At 37.7% G+C, this 23,528-nt stretch overlaps 1 protein-coding gene across 4 annotated transcripts in view; it reads right to left on the reverse strand.

Moving 5' to 3' along the window:
* Positions 1 to 551: 551 nt before the first annotated feature.
* The window catches only part of LOC139743032 (protein kinase C and casein kinase substrate in neurons protein 1-like), an 87,598-nt gene continuing 64,621 nt past the window's right edge, over positions 552 to 23,528 (reverse strand). The window contains exons 8-10 of one of the 4 annotated variants that reach the window (XM_071653539.1): positions 13,135 to 13,182; positions 3,525 to 3,658; positions 552 to 1,689 (exon numbers count right to left, since the gene is read on the reverse strand). In XM_071653539.1, the coding sequence (XP_071509640.1) occupies positions 1,583 to 1,689; positions 3,525 to 3,658; positions 13,135 to 13,182 (289 nt within the window). In that variant the 3' untranslated portion in view covers positions 552 to 1,582. Of the gene's footprint in view, positions 1,690 to 3,524; positions 3,659 to 13,134; positions 13,183 to 16,396; positions 16,517 to 18,748; positions 18,785 to 23,528 lie in introns of all 4 variants that reach the window. The other 3 variants (XM_071653538.1, XM_071653540.1, XM_071653541.1) reach the window with 3 other exon arrangements.

A 23,528-nucleotide genomic window follows, 5' to 3' on the forward strand; every position in this document is an offset into this window, starting at 1 on the left:
ACAGTTGCCATTTGGGGTTTTAAAAAAAAGTTTACAAAATAAGAGAAAGATATATCTTAAACAGAGGGCGGATATAAATCGGTATTTCAATACAAATGATCAAATATACTTGTCTTACAGAGAGAAAGAGAGAGAGAGAGTTAAAAGAAACAACTAAACAAACTTAAAAACATGTCTTTCATTTTCATGCCATTTGTTTCTTTGTTGTTGTTTTTTTAATACCTGTAACACCATGGAAGTGGTGAGGGCAGAGTCAACTGAAATCTGTTAATTTCCTACATTTGTGTCTTGAAAGCTGTACGTATCAAAAGGGGGAGGGATTACTTGAGCACAGAACAAGGAGGAAAATAATTGGCTTTTAGCTTCACACAACCACACAACTTTAAAAGTACTATCAAATTTCAGCAATTCCCCAGACCCCCCCCCCCCCCCCCCAAAAAAAAAGAGGACATAAAAAGTTTTTGGCAGAACATGAACCACATGCCATCCTGGTTAAATGACCAATTTAATGAAAAGGTTCCCATCCCCCCCCCCCCCCCAAAAAAAAAAAAAATGCAAAAGCAATGCTATAATCTTAATGACATGCTGTTCACGTATTACATAATCCTGGAAAATTATGTCTTTCATAAAAGATTTACTCTTCCATTTCACAAAACCTTTACAAAACTTAGACCAAAAAAAAAAAAGTGTTGTGTGTACTATCATTCTACAGTATCTTTGTCTTCATACTTCTTTTTTCATCTCCACATTAAATCTAACCTTCTTCATCTGCCCATCCATAAAGAGTGAAGTGTGGCAAATACTAAATACAAGCAGAAACAGCATTGAACTGTGCGATATCCAGAACAGGTCATGTGACCAGTCATATGATGAATCACATGACGTCTTATCCCCTAGTGACCACAGGATGGCTTAACTTACTCACAAGATGTAACAAAAAGTATCGATATTGTGCTCTTCTCTCTTTATGGTTTGGTCTATCTGCTGCTACTTCCCACTGATATATAAAAAAAAAGGAAAACTCCCCCAAAACAGTATGATACATTGTCCATCGTTATGTACAGGTGCATTTCATAACAACAGAAAACGGTGACACCGCTATTCAGTGAGATCGTACAGTTGCCGCAATCCGTCGGACACACAGCACACACGCTTTCATCAATCAAACATCAACAAGTATTTCCCTAATGAATAAATATCCTATAATTTCATACAGCGCCATGAATCATTATGCCTATGTTGTTATTTTTCTGTATTATTATCCTCGTACAAAAAAACAAAGAAGACTAAGCACAATTTCACTGATTCCGTTCAAACATCAGGATAACTTCCTCATGATTAATAGTTTTCTCTTTTTATTTTCAGGTCCTTGGGACCGAGTAAGAAAATGTTGCCATGTGAGTCAGGATGAAGAGACATCATCAGCGACAAGATGATGGAGGAGGAGGAGGAGGAGGAGAATAGGAGTGGACCTCCAATGATGTGTGAGAATGGATGCAAGTAAAAGCTAGCACTCCTCATGTCGCAATGATGATGGTCCTCCTAGCCCCGCCCAGCAGCCCCGCCCGGCAACGGGAACACATCATATCTCCTCCACGTAGTTAGCGGGGTAGAGTCCCTCCGTCTCCCCGGCGCGCCCCTTGCACCATCCTTGCTCATCCTCGTCCTCCAGCTTTACGAAGACGTCACCTAGGCAACGAGGCAGGCATCATGCATCACATTAGTATTAATACACTCAGAATACGAAAGTACAGGCATTATTACTATTAATGTATACACAACGTATGCACATTTATGATGACATCTTCAGTCTTCAATACACAGACCTACACTCTCTCGACTCACAAACAAATTTGTAATTTTGTTCATGAATGGGGAGTTTTCCCAAACTAAAATGCAGATTCAGCGATTGTAGAAAAACAAATATATTGAAACACATTAGCAAAAATTAGATGAAACATCAGACAATCCCTTAAAAGTGATCAAAGTTCAGAGTTCTGGTTCATTCCATTTACTGCCTTCTCTACAAAGGCTCAATAGCATTGGGAATTACCCCCAACTAATCTGTGGATTCAGTGCATGTAGAAAAAACAAACACCACCAACAACAATAGATAATGAAACACATTAGTGAAAATTAGAAAGATCAGATAATCCATTCAACAATTTTCATTTACAAAATTTACGCCGGAAGTAGCATTTTGTAACAAAATGTACAATACAGGTAAAAAAATCAAGGTCAAAGGTCAAAGAAGTCAAAGGTCAAAATTCTGTGTAGAAGTGTTGAAGCCCTCACCTAGTGCCATCACATAAAGCAAACGGAATCGAAATCGGGTAAGAAATGGCGAAGGAGTAGCATTTTGTAGCAAAATGTACAATACAGGTCAAAAAATCAAGGTCAAAGGTCAAAGAAGTCAAAGGTCAAAATTCTGTGTAGAAGTTTTGAAGCCCTCACCTAGTGCCATCACATAAAGCAAACGGAATCGAAATCAGGTTAGGAATGGCGAAGGAGTAGCATTTTGTAGCCAAATGTACAATACAGGTCAAAAATCAAGGTCAAAGGTCAAAGAAGTCAAAGGTCAAAATTCTGTGTAGAAGTTTTGAAGCCCTCACCTAGTGCCATCACATAAAGCAAATGGAATCGAAATCGGGTTAGAAATGGTGAAGGAGTAGCATTTTGTAGCAAAATGTACAATATAGGTCAAAGGTCAAGGTCAAAGGTCACGACTGAAATTCTGTGTAGAAGTTTCAAAGCTCCCATGTAGTGCTATCATATAAAGCAAACAGAATCAAAATTGGCTCATAAATGACAGAGAAGTAGCAAATTGAACATTTTGATCGCACACTTACGCACACATGGACGGACACACGGACGGACGGACGGACACACAGACACACACACGTACGGAGCCCGTTTCATAGTCCCCTGCTCGAACTCGTTCGGCGGGGACAATAACATAACAATTTCATACGTCACCTTCTCTATGCAGGCTAAGTGGAATTGATGCTTTGATTTTGAATACTTAATTGTGCATAGTGAGTAGCCAATATTCACAGATAATCTGATAATTTGGTAATTTGGTCATAGCAGTTGTTCTAGTGTCTTCAATGCCTTTATTCCCTCCTCCAATTTTTTATTCTTTTGTTCCATGTAGAATGCAGAGGAAGTCAGTGGGCTTCAACTCAACGGAAACTTCAAAGTCCCCCTTTTTTTTAAATAAAGAAGTAACATTCTTCAGAGGTTTGACATTCTTAGACTTTCATAGTTAGATGGGTATGAAAACAATTCTAATCAATACAAAAGCATGTGAATCTCAAATGAGAATCCTCTCCTTCAGAATTGAACCAAAGCCTAAAATAGAAAAAAAAAACAATCTGAAATGGTAACTTCAAATGTTGATAATATCTTACTATATTGATAAATTTCATTGTCAAAACAAAGCTGTAAAGTTTGCCAATCCCCCCTTCAATCTCACCCCCACCCCCCCATAAAACTTTTGTGTTTAAAGCCCCTCTCCATTTTACCTTGTTTGAAGGTCAGCTCATCCTCCTCCACGCCTTCATAGTCGTATAGCGCCCTCACTTGTACGCCTTCCTTCCCCAAGTCGTCCATGTCATCGTCATCGTCAAACGGAGTGACCGCCGAGTCCTGGTTGCCTCTGAATGGGACAAAGCAGGCTAATTGTTTGTTTCGAATACCATCGCAAAACTAATGAGCTCTACATGCGGAAAAAAAAAAAAATTAAGATGTCTTCTCTAAACCTCTATACCTTACTCACTATTAAAGCCCAACATGCCCACCTCAATAACTTGCTAAAGGATGATCTAGCAACTAATCATTTCATCCAGAAACGAGCATTCGCATTTGTCCATTTAAACACTCACAAATGCACTGCGATGGATGGCATCGAGTCTTCAAATTTGTAATACATGCAATACTCTTATCAGATATTGCTGCTTAGATTCTTATCAAAGGGCTTATCCCATTTTAACAAGGGAAAGGCGAAACTAGATGATATGGATAAGTGAGTCACAAACACCCATACTCAAGAAAAGATATTGGTGTGCCATTTCCTCTGTGTTTGAAAAGGGCAATTGTAATTCTTTTCATCAAAAGTAATCACAGCGCCCTCTCTTGTTGAGAACTGCATCTATTCACTGCTGGAAGGGTGTAACTTCATGCCCCAGTCAATCAGTTATTTTATTTATTACTCAAGTCAGGGTTTGGGGGAATCTTTCCAAGTTTTGTTTCATTGTCATTTGTTTTTTAAACATGATGAAAACAGGGAACATTTGCTGCACAAGAAATGGTAATGGCCTGGGTCTGGCTATTTCAAATGAGGCACCAGATTTCAAGCAGTGATAAAGGTATTGAATAGTTGGTGTAGCAATTCCATCATGACATTGTCTCAGTTAGGGACAATTTCAACAGCTTGGGATGAATTTGATGAGATGGCATACTTTTAACATTTAAACTTGAATGGGTGTAACTCATATCAAGCATCATCCTAAATGCAGAAGTTTAATTTAGTAGAAGAGTTCTGACGCATTTTTTTTTTTGAAAGTGCACCCTCACTATATCATTATAACGAAACACAGCAATTATTTGGACCACTCTGTTCTTGTAGTATGTGCTTAATGTTTATAAAGATCAAAACAATCTGTGCATTATAAAGGATTAGAGTAATATATGTTTCATTAACTCTCTCAGAACCGGCTATTTACGCACTGTACTTCTCACCAGAACTGCCATGTTATACGTAAATTGGTGTGTCATTGTAGCTTTCATTTTACTTGCTCTTTCTCATTACAAAGGCATGGAACTGAAACACTTTTTTGCAGTGAGTTCGTCCACTCATAGTTGCAGTGATTTAAAAAAATGATGAGGCCTTTCTTGCAGATTTTTTTGAACTATAAATAGCAGATTGGTTGTTAATACAGCTTTTTACCTCCCTTTGATTGTAAAAAAGCATCTGTTACAGTAAATTTCTCTGAGAAAACAAGCAACTTTGGGAGTCAATTTGCAAGACAAAAAGTCAATGTAAACCCCTACGATGATACATATATGTGCTTGTAGAGAATTCTCATGCTCCATTTCAATGGCAAATTTTCATCACCAGATGGCAGCAAACTCGGCTAAAATCTCTGGCCAGAGTGACATACACCTTTCTTCTGCACAGTCCTGAGAGAATCAATGTGCATGCAGGGAAGGTGTTTGTTTTAATAGTGGATTAGTCCAAGCAGTATACATTTTTCTGCAGAGTGCTTAAGTTGCAGGAGTTAAGTTAGAGGGGAATTACTACAAAGTACTACTATTACAAATCAATAGCACTTGCTGTACAAATGGTTGCACTGCTGTTCCGAACCTTGCGTGCTCATGATATATTGTACAAGTGTATATGCAAATATGACACAATTTTACTCATGCATGCAGTTATAGCTTTGTAGTTGTTAGCCAGCCATGATTACTAGTACAGCATACACTGCTAAAGCTACATTTACAATCAACACTCTTTAAAAAGCAGACAGAAAAAAAACCAAAACAAAACATGAGAAACATTACATAAGGCTTCAATACATATCATGAGGCAGAGTGTATTAAGTTAATTTGGTCCCCAAATTCACCACAGCACACTACCGCTATACAATTCAACATATCAACAGATTGCTAGTTAGTTTTGTGAATTCAGACGATGTTAATACATGGTGAATAAAGACATTTCCATTTAAATGCACGCTATACATATCATGCATGGACACCTACACAGTCATACACACAAATCACACACCATCTACTAAGTACTTCAGTGGGTTCAAAAGCCAAGTGCATTGCAAGAGGTATTTTATGCTAGTGGTATTGGGGTGGGGTGGGGATAAAAAGGCAATGCATGGTGGGAAAAAAAATTCTCATGCAAACATGATCAGTCTCAGATGGACTTCGGTCAACACAAAGTCTCATTTGGGAGTGAATGACGTCATACAGAGATGCATTGTGTACTACATTTATCGGTGCATTAAAATAACACATCATCTATGGTCAGCAAAAGGTTCATTATTGGTTTTATGATCTCAAAAACAATTGATCTAAACAATAAACATGCATATTATGACCCTTTGATCCATCAAGTCATGCTGTCCTTTCGCAGCCCCTGAAACATCAACAAGGTGTGTAGTGGACTGCATTGGTGTGCAGTCAATTTTAATAGTAGTGATGACGGCATCGCTAGTGGTTAGTATGACCAAGGTGGTCATACTGACCAAGCAGTGGAGTGCAATAAGTGACAAAGTATTATGCATTCATTATCAAAATGAAGAGTAGTGATACGGGTCCTCTTAGACCCGATTTACGAACCCGGCCTTTTCTCACTGTAAACGCAAACTGGGCCAAATACGGTACCAAATTGCGACCGGCGCGCTCCCAATAATAGTCGTTTGTTTACAAGCAGATCGACACTACGACGAAATATTGAAAGGTTAGTTGTTTGAATTAGAAGCCCGGGCCGAGCCCAGCACTATAAACGGACAAAATTGCGGGGCCGAGTCACGCAATTGAGGCCGGGCTCGGCCTGCACTGTAAATGGGGTCTTACTCGACCAAAGTGAGGGGATTAGGAAGTTAGGTAGGGAACAGGGTTGTAACAGCTAAATAAAAAAGAAATAAATTAAGCAAGGGGCTTTGTTTTATAAACATTGCATAGTACAAAAAAAAAAACAAACTTTCATGCGATTGAATAAATGATAAACAGATGAATAATGGAAGGAATGGATGAATAATCCATAGCAATGAATGAATGCAACACAAAATTGTACAAGAGGATATGTATAAAGGAAATATCTAAATGCCCAACAAATATCCAACGAAGTTAAAAATTTGAAGATGACGTTCACATCCACTGCTAATATTAGAATAGTCTGTAACATAATCAATGCTCTTTTTACTTGTTAGCTACAGGGATTCACAGAGATATGCTGGAGATTTTGGACATGTTCAAAATAGAAAAGTCAGCTCCAGTGTATCACTGCGAATCCCTATAAATTGTACAAGAGAATATATAGGTACAAAGGTAATATCACCTAAAGGGTAGAATTCAGAGGCTCCATCACTCCTACTTTGAGGCCATTTTCTAAAAAATCTCCCACTCCTCCACTTCAGTTTGAATTTCTCAAGCTTCAGCTGTGTGTCTCCCACTTGAGATATTTTTTCCCCGCTGAAAATGTAGCTTTCTCCCCCACCCAACTTTAGCTTTGTCACATGTGTTCAAGAGAAGGGTTAAGAGAGAGCATCCATAACCCGAACCCTCAAGCTCACGCTTACGCGACCACGCTCTCAAGTTTGATAGGGGGTCCAGGCGGGAGAATCTCCAGTTTAAAGGACAAGTTCACCTTCATAAACATAAGGATTGAGAAAATGCAACAATATTAGTAGAACACATCAGTGAAAGTTTGAGGAAAATTGGACAATCGATGCAAAAGTTATGAATTTTTTAAATTTTTGTGTTGGAACCGCTGGATGAGGAGACTACTACAGCTTGTGAGCCATATGCGTACAACAGTATAAAGAAAATATAAAAGAAAATTCAACATATTTTCACTTTTTTTCGCATAATAAAAGAGCAATTGACTTGGCTCTTTCTAAAGGCAGGGGGAATAATATTACCCATAACATTTATCGGTAACGAGTCAGGGAATGTGTACTTTTTTCAAAAGATGAAATTTTGTGAAATTCTCTTTATATTTTCCTTATATTGTTGTACGCATGTGACATCTAAGTTATTCATACACTGCAGTAGTCTTCTCATCCAGCGGGTACTGCACAAAAACTTCAAAAATTCATAACTTTTGAACGGATTGTCTGATTTTCCTCAAACTTTCAATGATGTGTTCTACTAATATTGCTACATTCTCTCAATCCTTATGTTTATGAAGGTGAACTTGTCCTTTAACAGAGGCTAGGGGTTGGAGTCTCAGAGAATTATCATGTTGACTGGATACACACAGTTGACATTCTGTTCTGTGGTACTTGTTTGTTCAGAACCCTGTTCAGAATTCTGCAGTTTTTGCCTATCAAAACACCTGTCTCACAATGAATCTATTGCTTGAATTCTGGCCCCTATTATGTTAAATTTCACATGTTTTTCTTTTGTTTGCATGTTTTGAAGCGCATAAGAATAATCTCTTTTGCATCATCCATGGTAGATGGTACTGTAGCTTTATATAATGTACACTGGGTTTGCAATACAACTAAAAAATGAAAGAGGAGAAAATAAAGATGCTTTGTAACTTTTTGTAATCATTTGAAAACTATCTCAAAGCTTTGATTTTACACTTAATGGTGTATCTTTCTTCTTCTTCTTCTTTTTTTTTTAAAAAGACAGTTCACAATCACCATACCTTCTTCAACAAAACAACTGGACATATGATTGCAAGACTGCAAACAATCTCAGATTCATCTCAAAGTGTGACTCTCTATCTGATACACACACAATTGACAGACTTGTTCACATTTTCATTACACTTCAACAGATTTATCTCAAAGGGGAGTACAGCGGGAACTTTGTTTCTCTGCAATGTTGAGATGTACTTTCATGAACTGAATTGCACATCTCAGCAACCCTCCGAGGCCATCAATTTTTCTTTTTCTTTCTTTTTTTAAGGAGCAGATCAATGTCAAGCAGATCAACATCCTGCATTACTTAAAAATTCACTGACCAAATCAGATGCAGTTTTTAATCCAAGTCACTTGCAGAAGGCCTTGTTGCGACCTTACCATTTAAAAGGAAAAAAGAAAAATCTCATTTCAAAGTAATGTATTAGCTCAGTTACCATGGAAAACAAAAATGAGACGTTAAAGAAACTGCAAACCAGAAGGAATAATCATCGCAGAGTGTGGTACGCTGGATTTGGCTCAAACAGAAAGAATAGCAGACACTGTACAAATTGAAGGCTTAGTGACTGGCCATCTACAAATGGCTGACATAACTACAAGTCTGGTTGTTTAAATGGATTGAGTTTTGTCTGCTGAAGAATGCATGGCTCAAATGTTTAAAGGACAAGTCCAACTTCATAATTCATACATATATGTGGATTGAGTGAATGCAGCAATATTAGTAGAATACCACAGTGAAAGTTTGGGGAAAATCTGACAATCCGTTCAAAAGTAATGAATTTTTAAAGTATCTGCGCAGTCACTGCTGGATGAAAAGACTACTACGATGTATGATGTCACATGTGTAGAATGATATAACGAAAATATTAAGAGAATTTTACAAAATTGTATTTTCGAAAAAAAAGTGCACATTTGCTTGACTTGTCACTGACGTATGTTAAGGGTAATATTATTCCCCCCTGCCTTCTGAAAGAGGCAAGTCAAGTGTTCTTTTATTACGTAAGAAGAGTGAAAATATGTCAATTTTTCTTTATATTTTCTTTAAATTGTTGCACAAATGTGACATCACAAGCTGTAGTAGTCTTCTCATCCAGCAGTGACTGAGCAGAAACTAAAAAAACCCAAAACATGGACTTTCGAACGGATTGTCCGTTTTTCCTCAAACGCTCACTGATACATTGTATGTTCTTACCAATATTATTGCTGCATTCACTCAATCCACATGTCTATGAAGGTGGACTTGTCCTTTAACCCTAAAAAGGCCGGTGGGGGGGGGGGGGGGGGGGGGGGTTGGATCACCCCCCCCCCCAACATTTTTCGCGACTACTCCACCGCGCGAAAAATTTTAGACCGCGCCGTTCGCTGACTTTTTACTTTCAAGTCTCGTGCATCTTTTGACACCATTAAAGCGAAAATCGCACATACCGTTACGACGCTGCATAACGTTTTATACATGCCTGTCAGACCGAAAATGGCTCAAAAACGTGATTTTGTGTATAAAGTCTATGCAAATGGAGTTTTCTCTTCTTATTCATAAAGATATGATTATTTTCACTTTCATAGGCTGAAACTAATTAATTTTAGCATAATTATGCTTGAAATAGGTTCTGTCATAAATTTTGCGGAAAAAAAATGATGAAACAAAAGGTCGAAAAAACAGGGAAATACATAAGAAATTCATAAAACAATAAAATACATAAGAAATTGATTTGGATACCAAATTTTTTTTCCAAGTACATTGTTAGGAATGCTACAAAGAATGTTTTCACCAAAAATTATGATTCTGGGAGCTTTAATTTCTGATTTAGAGCAAAATGTATGATTTTATGCATATATTAGCATAATTAATTATTACGACAAAAATTTCCATTTCTTTTTGTATAGCTAGGTAGATTACGCCACAGGTAATGCACGTGCCAAATTTCATGGCGATTGCACGATCGACGGCCGAGATCTCAGGGGGGGAGGGGTTGAATCAACCCCTCCCCGGCCACAGAACACCCAAAAAAGCCCGGCCTGGTTAGGGTTAACAGCTGGAGTACATGCTGGCTGAAGAACTCTTGAGCATAATGAGAGAGGCTGTTCAGTTCACAACACCAATAGGCATTTTCACATCAGCCCGATAAAAATCCAAGCTCGAGATATTTTTCGCGACTGCGAATTAGTGCGCAATTTCATTTCTTATTCACATCAGCCCGAAGAGAATTAGCCCGAATTTTTTTCGAGCTAATTCGACAGCTGAGTATGTGCAAACAGCATCAGCAATGTGTGTGCCCTCTCAAAAATTCCTCATGTGCAGTTTGCCTCGATCAATCGGGTCACACACGCTAGGCATGATGGGATGCATTGTGCTAATTTCTCGAGTCATTTTCACATTATCAAATAGCGCGCTACTATCATGCTATTTCAGAAATTTCCCGAGTTGGACTCGAGAAATTTTCTCGATCAGAGCGATACAAATAGCACACTAATTTGTGGTCACATTATCAAATAGCGCGTCGCTATCGGGATAATTTCTCAAGTCAGAAAATAGCGCGCTATTTCGAAACATCGAGCTGATGTGAAAACGCCTATTGTGTAAAATTTCTACTTTCTTCTCACGGGTTAATATAAAAAATGTTATGTGCTATGTTAATATCTACAGGCCTCCACCATCATAACAGCATCAACACTCACACAGACTCAAACTAAATGCTGTATACTGCAGATTATGAATTAGTACGATAGTAAAAGCTAAGGTTTAAATTAATTCACACACAGCAAAACAGTTATCACTAGTTTAGATTGCACACAAACTACACCAGTTAGCCACAGAAACTATGTGAGATCGCTTTGCTAGTTTTCATTATCAGCAAATGAGAGGGTATAACATTTCGTGGCAATAAATGGCACAACTTTTTGTATGTTAAAGCATATTTGGGGAGAAGATAAATAGAGGGAATATTGACGTGGGGGGGGGGGCATTTCATGAAGCGTTTTGGTCGGATATTTTTCTGACAAATTGTTACAAGCTACAGAAATCCTTGCATCTGATTGGCTGAGAGCAAATTTGTCCGACAACTTTGTCGGACAAAATGCTTCATGAAATGCCCCCCAGATCTTCAGAGGACGTTCCACAAGTTACCCTGCAATAGATCCCCCCCCCCCTTGCCTCCCAAGAAGAGAAAATGAATAAGTTCTTTCTAATAAACTAAAGGATGTATAACAACTTTTTCTTACACATCTTGCTACTGATATTCTGTAATATCATATGGGTCAGTCAAATACTGCTCACTGACTGGATAATTTCAATCATGTGATGGCAGACTATTTTTTTGTGTTGCTTGAAGGCTACTTTTTTATGTTGACCTACGGGTAGAACATTCTGAGGTGTTCTCCCATTGGGGAAACACTTTCCCCTAGACAAAGGGCAAACATTGTTAAAAGATACGACAAATACTTAAAACATAATCAGCAAGCATGGAAGTTTGACTCAGAAAAGCATTGAATATACCAGTAATCAAATCTGGTTTTGGTGGTAAAGCTGCACTTTTTTTTAAATAGATAATGGCTTCCATGGAAAATTTAAGTTGATGAAACATACTCCATAAATACTTTGATTATTCACCCACATACCATAACAGATGATGACAAAATGTTTTTTGAGTGAAATAGAAGCAGAATGCTCTAACCCAGTCTTTTGGAAAGTTGTATGTTCCTACATGTATGTGGCATTTTAAACCCTTCACAAGGAACATTCTGTGTATGATCCCTACCCCACTAGTCATCATCTACAAATATTAATATATATGACTGTCATGAAGCTAACAAGGTTGTGAAGTATATAAAAATAGTTATGACTTGGCTGTTTATTTGGGAAGTAGCTGTTATGAATATTTGTAGAATACTGACATTTTTCTTGTTTCATCAAAAGAAAAAAACAACAACAATCATGTAACAGGTTCATTATTGGTCAAAATAAAGAATATTTATAGCTTGCCTAAACATATTGCCATCAAAACATTTGGTCTTCACATCTTGAGTACCTCTCTTCCCAGCGTCATAGATAGATTTGTAACTTTAAAAAGTTTGTTGGCTGTGACATTACATGTAGATAACTTTTTTGAGGTTTTGAAAATTGAGTCTTTACCATGGAACAATATTTAAAAATTTCCAGGGAGTGTCAGGAAGGATGATTGAAATGAAAAGAAAAAAAAAGACGAGAAAAACTAAAAAAAATGACTGTACACGAGAGACTAAAGTACACGGCTGCAGCACTGCAGATCCCATTCGTTTGCTAAAATTCCCATCTTTCGGTTTCTACAAAACCCCTGTGCAAAGACTAGCATGGCCATCAGCAAAGAAGGATGCCCTTTGAGATGTGCCCGATGGAGACGAGAAAGCCTCAACTCCGTATAGACTCATGCAGTGCATGAACACCCTTCTGCATATCAAACTGCATTACCACATGAGGTCCTTTGCTAAAGAATAACAACACCCAAAACCCCAAACAACAAAAACAAAAAAGAAGTTGCTGGAATGGCTGCACTACACCAATTGCCCCTACACCTGTGGGCTGTCTAGTTTGAAACTAATCTATGTTCCCTTTGTGCAAAAAACCAAACTCTATTCCCCATGTGCACATAGCCAAAAGTAATTGTCTAACCCCTGCATTCATATCCACCAACGCATTGGACTGCGGCTCAATATAAGCATTATTTTCGTCCACAAATGACCGTGAAATTCCTCTGAAGATCTCCGGTGACTTTACCCAAAGTCGTAATCTGAATGCTGATAGTAGCCCGGATATGCCTGAGAGCTATTAAAGGGGAAGGGCGACGCAACAAACACGCAGACACACCAACAGACAGACAGACATACCATTAACACACAATTTAACATGCCCCACCCCCACCAAAACAAAAGAGAAGAGAGAAACCACAGAGGTGTACAAGATACACAACGACAGGTGCAAGAAGATTGTAAGGGATATGGGGGAGGAAGGATAATGAAAATAAAAGAAAAAACAACAAAACAAACAAGAGAGACATTATTAAAGATGCACACAGTGTCACAACCAAGAAAATGTAAAAAAAAATACACCCGAAGGATCAATGGAAATATGTTGGAGTAAAACAGAGTGAAGACATAGAAAGTATAAGCACATCAGTAGATATGGACAGACAGACTAGACAGACAGACATAAAAAAAACCCCATACAGACAGGAATTTAGAAACGGAGAGAAAGAAGAGTACAAGTCATCCCCACAGTCAAAGAAACACACACACATACACACAACAAACACACAGGAATGGAGTAACACACATTAACATTCAATATGACCAGCCACCAATACACAGTGACAATCACCAAGAAGAGAAAAACGACAAATGGGGATGGGGGAAAAAACATTTACACATAAAGTCAGATCCAATATGTTATACTATTTGTATACATGTATGCACATTAACTTGCCCAAGTCATACCTACTAAAAATGAGTTAAACTGCTACCACGAAATCCAAGTTACAGTGTTGTTTTTGTTTTATTTTGTTTTGTTGTTTGCCTGGCTGATAATTCAAAAAGTGAATTAATGTTCCATCTCATGCATATTCATGTGTTCAGAGTGCTGTGTGCAAAACAAAACATAGTAATTATCTTACTGTAAACTTTGCAACTTGAAAGTACATATTCACACAAGGACATGGTATTCATTCATGTAATTGATACAGAACAGAAATATGGTGCTTCTCAAGGTGAATCTAATTGTTACTGATCATTGTATAGACATGATAAAATCATATGCAGAACAAAAATAATATATAATCATGAAATATGTTTTGAGGCAGCATGCAAACCTGATGCTTTTTTGCTGATTTGAATGCAAGAACTTTTTTTTGTTCAGTTTTTTTTTTTTTGCTTTCTGCACATTGGTGTGAAGGTGAATATTTTTCATGAGGGTCACGATTATTCATGAGGTAAATATCTTCATGGTCATGAATATTCATCAGGTCAATATTTCCTTGATAACCATGAATATTCATCAGATAGTGAACATCAATGAAATGACATGAGCTTTTTAATACGGTGGAAACAATTATTCATACATGATTGACATCAAAAGCATATGATCTGCATTATATACCCACATATATAACGCCAAGCAGATGATCAGAAAATTAAAAGAAAAAAAAACAGAATGTAAAGCATACCTTTTACCTTTTTGTCAAAAATGTACATTATGTATAGAAATGGTGCAATTTCTTTAAATTTCAAAGCATTCCCCTCTGATTGCAAGCAATGATAGATATACCTTGTACATGATATTTACTGCTCAGAGCTATAAAATATATCCCATCACATAAAATGAAGAACAGAAATGAACATATATGGTAAAGGTGTATGAATATGACACAAACCCAGCTTCAATACATTTTCCATCCAAGTGTAAAATCAGCCAAACTAAATGCTTTGCAAAAATCTGTAATTCCTTCCTTGATCAATTTCATCCCCGCCTGTTCATCAGGACTTGAATAGGCGGGCTACAAATCGCAATGTTGACCAGCGGCTAGGGGAAGGATATCAGCACAGAGCCAAATTCCCAAACAAAATCTGGCCTTTCAGAGTGCTGAAGTCAAGTTGCCATGCAATATATGTAGTAGGACAGGAAGGCAATATTTTATCATATTGCATGGGTTTCATCTGGGCCTGACCGATGAGAGGAATTCCCCTCTCGTGCCACCAGAAGAAAAAAAAAATCACTCCACTGAACTTTACTGGACATAACTCACTGCCCACAGACTGACCACTGATGGAGTGTGTCCATCATCGACAACTTCAGCAGATGAGCTTTGGTCAAGCGTGAGCATGGGTGCCGACATATTGACCTGATTTTAAATTGCACGAGAGTATACACTAAGCCTGTGATACATGATAGACCCTTCCCAAGAAAAGTTACATGTTGGCATTGCTATTTTTTTTTTAATCTGCCATGCATATTAGATATATTCATGGACATAACTTATATCAAGTGCAACTAAACATCTAAAATGCAAATAACAGGGCTGCTAGCCATTGGCAATACACACTCATTTTGAAGGCAAAAATTATTTCTTGGTTAAGCAATGGGAAATATTGCACACATCAAGCAAAATAAACTAAATCAAGCTAGTTCATTTTCTTTGGTGAAAAAACAGAGTTTATAAAAAAACCCCACAATTTTCTTGTTTTCGATGAACAAAATTTAAAAAGAGCTCTTAAATAAGAAGCAAAGCAAATAGGGAGTGAGGAAACAAAAAAAAAAAGATTTGTTTCTTTTAGACGAAATAGATGAATGCTTCATAAATGGATGATAACTTTTTACTCTGTTGAGGAATGAACAGAACAGTCCGCATGGCAAGTTAAAAGGGTCGGGGCAGTTAGTCTCGGCTCAAGACAAGGTCAGTCATTTTTCTGAGAGTTAAGCCATGAGGCAGTTAGTCATCATTCATGTGGACACGGAGACTGCCAAGACATTTATCATCTTGCCGAATGCAGTTAGACTGTGAGTGATCCAATGCAAGGATGCATGGAAACTGAAATCGAGGGTGTGGCAAAAACATAAAAGCGTGCATAATTTTTCTCTTGCTTTCTCTCTCTCTCTCTATCTGTCCATCTAGTATATTTCTATATTAATGTATCTCTCTTTCTCTCTCTCTCTCACACACACAATTTGAACTCTATGGGCTGTGGGTTGAAACGGGCATGGCAAATCAACTACAGTGTAGCCATTGCTGGGGTGTCTTGCAAAATGCAGAATGACTTTCAGCCTGTGGCAAACTTGAGGTGAGTCGGGCATGAAATCAAGTTTTCTTCTTCTGAACATGCAAATTATTAACTTCTAATAAAAAGAAATGTATTAAAAGCAAAAAAATAAAAGAAAGAAGTCGTGCTAATATAAAGGGGGAGGGGGGAACAGAATTTTGAGGAGCGGTGTTCGCTAGTGTCGCCCTACTGAGATGACACGGTGCCATGGAAACCGCCTCCACACTCACCGATTCAAGGATGCAGAGGACCAGGATTGACCTCTATCTATGGGGTGGAGGTGGGATGGTAGGGAACCGTTCCTGCGTGGGGCTGGGGTGGGTTTGCGAGATTGGGACACACCCTCATCACTAACCACAGTCAATGTATCGGGAGGTGGTGTGGGTGGGGGAAGGGGGAGGAGGAGGAGGGGAGAAGAAGGAGGGTTAGGGAAAGTGATGATTACCATGGCAACGGGAATGAGAGGATGATGAAGAGAGGAAGATGAGATGATGTAACTCTTAACATGGTGCCCGATTTTAACATTTAGTGAAACAAGAGACTGGGGATAGATACAGATACCGATGATATTCAATGCAAATCTGTGATTTAGCCACATTACGACGAGGTCAAAGGTTAGACTACAAGAACTCGGACAGACAATACAATGTAGATACAGAACCATAACTGGATAAAAAAAGGGAAGAACATCTTGAAAAAAAAAGAGAGAGAGATTGAGTCAGAGCTGCAAGTCACAATAAATGTTAATGAGTAACACTAGTTAGGGTCAAAAGGTTTAGTACAAATGCAGCTGTCCTTCTTGACATAAACAAAACCATAATACTTATTCGAGAAGCTGCAGTCTGCTTTAACTTGAAGATGTGAAGTATGATTTAGATACACCATGGAGGACTTCCAGATCAGACTGTCGACCTTTACATCTCTCATGAATTTTTCATCATTATTCACATTACATTAGGACCGTCAATATGCTACTAGAAGTTATTGCGGTGAAAAAAAGAAGAAGTATATAAATAGAGAGGCATAACACACATAAGAGACTTAATCTCTACAGCATGTTAGTTTAATACATTCAATTTTGGACCATCTTTTTCTTTTCTTTTTGCAACCAGCAGTGGTTACTATGGTGATGTTATCCTCGGATACATTCCATAATTCCCTCCACCCTTTATGAAATGAGAACTCGTATAGAGACAGTAATCTGTAATTCCCTCTGCCCTTTATGAAATAAGAACCCGCACAGAGGTATTAAGCGAAAGCCATCATTTTACAATTGCTAGCACGTACAGGTATAATACTCTTACTCTCAGAAAACATCCTACTGGAACACATGAAATTCTAATGTGACATTTCATAGTCATTAATATTCTCTGTGTGTATACGTGTGTGCTTGTGTACATTGTATATGTGTGTGTGTGACTTGAAAACAGAGTCAAGCAAAAGGCACTGTCCAAACTTGAGCTGTATGGTCCAACATGCTACTGGAGTTTCTATTAAACCATTGTCTTCAAAAAAAAAAAAAGAAAAAAGGTGTGTATATATGATATGGCAAAACAATTAAACATTTCTCTTCTCCCCAAGGGATCTAAAGAAGAGCCTCAGTCACATATTCTCAAAATGAGTATGACTTCAACTCAAAGTTAGCGATGATTGAATCTTCCTATCTTAATTTTTTTCTATCAAATACTATCATTAGTAACATCACAAGTAAAAAAAATATTAATTTCACATTAGCAAAAAATAAAAGGAAAGGAAAGAAAGAAAGAAAGAAAGATCATACACATAACCAAGTTGAAAGACCCTGCACATTTATCTGTCTTCTTTGGCAATGTTTATCTTTGAAGTGTCAATATGCAAGCTTTCCTTTGATGGACCACTTCAAGAAACAAACTTTAATTAGTACTTACAAATTCTTGTTCAATCTGAATATACTGAAAACTGGCCATAATGAAGGGTTGGAATTCCAGTTCCCCCTCCCCCTTATTTTTAATCTCCCTGTGTATGACGAAGTTGATCCAGTAATGCAATGAATAGTAGTAAATGGCTGGTTAGTTGATAAATATGTACATTGAGCATTCAAAAGTCAATACCATTCATATTGCATGTAAGATGGATACTGTACACACATCAGCTGAAATCTTTATGGCTCAGCATGCTAGATGTATATATGTCAATCAGCATGGAGAAATAATTGCTATGGGATTAAATGAAATTTTTAAAAAGAATATATGATCAATGGCTCAAATTCCAAAACCTGAGTTTGACCTGATGCTGTGTATAAAGCCAAGTTTCAGCACAAAAAGGAGTTTGAGTTCATCTCTAAAAACAAATCTAGCAATATAAATCAATGTACAGATATTTCAATGCAAGGATGCTTACTTTTACAAACGATTCTGCACACTAAGTCTATCAAAATTGTATTTCACTTTCCATTTTTATCATACATCTCTGGCATCAAACTGTGTGCTGATAGAGCATTCCATACACAAAATGAGCTCTAATAATTGTCTTTTAACCACAGCATCAGGTCCAGACTCTACTTTGGTAGAACATGAGCCATATATTTTCACTGTTTTCCGTACTCTGGGTTGCTTTCGGTTGCCGGCAGGAGGTCGGGGCTGATTAAGATTTGTTTCGTTTTTGTTTAGGACGACGGGGAAGAACAAGAGAAAACACAGACGTATGTTTAGTGAGGTATGATGCAACAACATATGAATACAATACCGTACAAAAACAAAACAAAACACACAAGCAATTAACGACAGGAATATGTATATGGGGATTGGTGTGAGAAAGAGATTGACACAATACGGGATTCAGAAGGAAGAATCCAACAAAATGAATTATCACAATGAGATGATGTGCACACAAGAACGACAACAAAAAAGTCAAAGTCCCTATAAAGATATATAATAACAAGTATTTAAACTGGAAGCTAAATGAGGATAGTCTTGTGCCTATGTGAAAGAATGATCTCAACAACATTCAGATTACCAGTTGCATACTAGTACCTCTTTCTTATCTGCAAATTCATTGCTTTTAAATAATCCCTCATTTTTTCTTTTTTTTTATTATTATTATCATTATCATTATTATCATTATCATTATTATTATTATTATTATTATTATTATTATTATTATTATTATTATTATTATTATTATCATTATTATTATCATCATCATTATTATTATTATTATCATTATTATTATTATTATCATTATATGGGAAGCACATGAGAGACTACACCGTCAAGGAACAGGATTTTTCGCATCATCAACGTAGGATAGGTTGACAAATCATGCGATCAATCAGTGTCATCATCTATCACCTGACAGGAGCCGGAAATACTTTTATTATACAGAGTCAAGAGTCTTGAGTTTAGGTCTGGAAGCATTTCATATCTAATGGCTGTCTGTCATTGGCATGTTGTGCATTCCCTCTGTCAAAACTTAATTCATCATTACATGGTCACTCTTGTAGCTTGTCAGAAACTTCTGTGTCCATTTTTTTTTGCCCTTGAGTACAACATCACTTCTATCACACAGTGCAAACCTCCTAGAAATATTCCTTCATCAGACACTATTCTGCTCACTGTTCCAAAACACGCATACAACTTTAAATGGGGGGGGGGGGGAGGAATATATGCATTTGTATCAGTATCAAACAAGTCCTGGCTATGGTGAAGTTAGCTAACTAGCAATACGACACCAGATCTCTTGACTACTCTAAGTTAGTCCTGATCATATTCAACCCAAGACTCAGAGGTACAGGCTTTAAAAGCCGGAGTCGACTGACAGATTTCTAGGAAAAACTACTCAACAGTGTGAAATGGGTAGATTTTTGCAGTCAGTTGACTAACCAAGACAATAGCTGACTGTTTACGGGCTCAGAAAAGAGTCAAAGCCTGACCAAGTGGATGTTGAGACAGAAAGGAAAAGGGAGAGGTGAAGGTGTGACCGATTGTGCAGAGAACGACTAACACAGGGTTATGTGATTGTCAAGAAGACAAATTTGAGAAGAAACACAGGCAAGTACAATCAAGGCACCTAAGGAAGACATGTAAGTAAGGAACTGATGATGAAGACAGTCGATTAGGACAAGATAAGGAGTCACTTTTGCATAACCTAAATAGTCGTAGGGAAGTCCTGGCCATGATGTTAGTCACATTAAAAGAAACTAATCTTCAACTTTTGACTCCTCCTACTGGGTCAATACCAAAGCATCCCCTGGTCTGTAAAGCACTCATCTTGTTCAAATAGTCTACCTACAAAACTCTCCTCTGACCAATTAGCTGTATACAATGCAACAAGTTCAAGAGTCATGCAACTTGGAGGAAAAAGGGACATTGTTACATTGCTCTCATGATGGGGGAGGTTAGAGACTAGTAAAGATGAAGTACAAGTGTCAAGAGCAATTGCTGAAGGGTAGGGAGAAGGGTCATCACTGAGCATTGTGTCGGTTCAGAGTATTAAGAGGGGCGCAACTCCCCACAACTTTGTCAAGAGTATCAACAACCTTATGATTCTGAACTGACATTGTGACACCGAACAGTCAAAACAAATGACCAACATACATACTGGGTTAAGGACAGGTCAGTAAGGAAACAGAATGATGGAAGAATCTGACATTAAAAAAAAATTCACGGGAAGATGGCGGTGGTGGTGGGTGGGGGGGGGGGGGGATTATGGTGAATGATGGTGGATACAAAACAGGGTGGGGCACACAAGGAGAGAAAAATGAGATCCGAGCAAGTGGACTGTGATGTGAGGTGGAGGCCACCTCCAATACTGTAAGTCTGGGTTAGGATTGTTACCGTACAGGGGTGCAGTCTGTTAAGACGTTCATCTCAGAGAGATAACAAACTCTTTTATAGAGACATGCCCCGTGCACAAACCACCAATGGGGGGGGGGGGGGGGAGAAGAAATGGGCGATCATTCTACATCTCCAAGATGCAACATAAGACCACTAAACTCTCCCCGTATTTACTTGAAACTCAGTCTGCCATTGAGGTAGGGTAGGCTCTCGATACCGTAGTTGGAATAAGTGGAGGTTCTGCAATATTCGCGGGAGGATAGACGTGGGGATGAATTGACATTAGAAAATATGGCGATGTTTAGCACAAGGGATGTGCCCACTACTTTGGTTATTATTAGCTTGATTTGCTGATTGCCTTGACTTGCTGCAAAGTTTCTTAAGTAGAGTATCCAATCATATGTGTGATATATTTGAATGCGGATATTTCTCCTTAACTGTATTCACAGAAGAAGGGAACCTAGCGTTATACTAGTTTTACTTTTATTTATTTTTTAATTTTTTTTAATTTTTTATTCTTTTTAAGTGGACAATGATGAACAGCGGGTGGGGGAAGCTATGACTCTGGCACATCCTTTCTACGGACAAGATATCATAGAGTAAGAAAGACAGTCAAGCTAGAAATAAGTGAATACAAAAACATCAATAACAATATAACAACAACAGCTGACCCTGGTAACTTATGGTGGACACAGCAACAGAATATTTTCACATTCATAATCAAAGCTTTCTACAAGGAAAAAAACAGTTGTGCAACTGCCCTAAGTTGCTAATTCCTGGTTGGACAAACGATCTCACATACATTTCCATTTATAAAGAAATCGTAAACGAGAAAAGAAAAAAAAAGAGAAACTCAATACAAACTGTGTTAAAAAGAAGGCTTATACATTGCACATCTTCTATAAATGGTGGCTCCATACAACGCGAGTTTCAAAAGCCATTTAGTGCAAAAGGCTACAGCTCTAGCACACACCGCTATCACAGAAAGATAAAGATTACATGATAATTACCAAAAAAAAGGGGGTCAAAATTGATATAAGGGATGACAAATCATGATCAATATGAAACTATCCTCACCCAATTACTACGAAACCAACACTTTAACAGCACCATTAATAAAAAGAACTCATAAACCATGGAAACACAACTCAAAGAAAAGAATAGTGACACAGGTACATGGATAATGTAAATAACCATAAACTGCTATGACATTTTTTTTTTTTTTATGGGAGAGGGGGAAAGTTCACCAGATGTGTTAACAAGCAATCAATTAACAAAGGAGTTTGGGGTGACAAAATGGTACAATGTATTGGATAACACACATCCTCTCATCTGATAGGGACTACCGTACCCCTGCCCAGCCTGCGGTTCGTCATCCCAACCCTGGTAATGGGGCCACCTGAAAGCTGCCTGGGGGCTACTGGACACCGGGGGACTAGCACTACGTGGCCAGGGGTGGGCCACCAGGACACAGAGGGAATGTCCACCACGAATGGACGCAAGATCACCAAACAGAGACAAAGCACCATTGAATACGGAGGAAATATCATTGAACATTGAGGAAACACCAACACAAACACAGGGTCAAAAAACACCAAAAGAACCATTATTGGAGTTCATTTTACGGTAAATTTGTGCCATATTTTGCAAAAGAAAAATCATCCATTCAACACAAATACATGTACATGTATGGAGGATTATTGTATTGGTGTAAAATGTTTCAAAATGATGTTTCAAAATTCCAGAAGCAGGGATGAACAAAAATTTTCATTCAGAATGTTCGAAACAAATTTTGGGCCCAAAATCGGTGTATAGTATGATTCAAATGCACCAAATTAAATAAACACGATAAAAATATATAACAGTAGACACAATGTATATTCAATACAAGAGGGAGGGGTATAAATTGAATACAGGAACAAAGTTCAAATTTAACATTTAATTGCCGCCCATCCGAGAATGCATGAGAAAAATGAAAGCATGAAAACACAACTGAATATTACTACCTAACATTGCAATTACGTACATCTTTTATTTCCTGTTGGTTTGGTTTTTTTCAAGTGAAATTAGCACAATTATCAAACCATATAACATTACACATGGATAGAATCAAGAAAGTAAACTACTTTCCCCACTAGTAAGAAAAAACAAATCTAAAAAAATGTAAAGAAACAAAAAAAATATTGTGGACATAAACTAACATTCTTGTGGATAACTTGAGTAAAACAACCTCTATGTCATCACTTTATCTATGTTCTTCCATTTTTTTTGGTGGCAGACACATACATAAAAACAAACAAACAAACAAACAAACAAATAAATGAAAATTGTGGCATATGCATTACTTGATGCTACAATTCAACAACAAAGCTCAGGAGATGAAGATGAAATGTGTCATTACAAGGACTGTCATTACGGACATTCTCTGACGTGGTCACAAAGTCGCAATTATCTCATCTCCCCCCCCCCCCCCACCATCGAAAAAAAGGTTACATTCACAGACGCAAGGAGAACAGAAAAATGGAGATTGAAACATTTTCTAATCTCC

The sequence above is a fragment of the Diadema antillarum genome, unplaced genomic scaffold (assembly GCF_040938485.1).
Source record: "Diadema antillarum isolate AM-2024a unplaced genomic scaffold, OU_Dant_1.0 seq00001042_RagTag, whole genome shotgun sequence".
In the NCBI taxonomy this organism is placed as follows: domain Eukaryota; kingdom Metazoa; phylum Echinodermata; class Echinoidea; order Diadematoida; family Diadematidae; genus Diadema; species Diadema antillarum.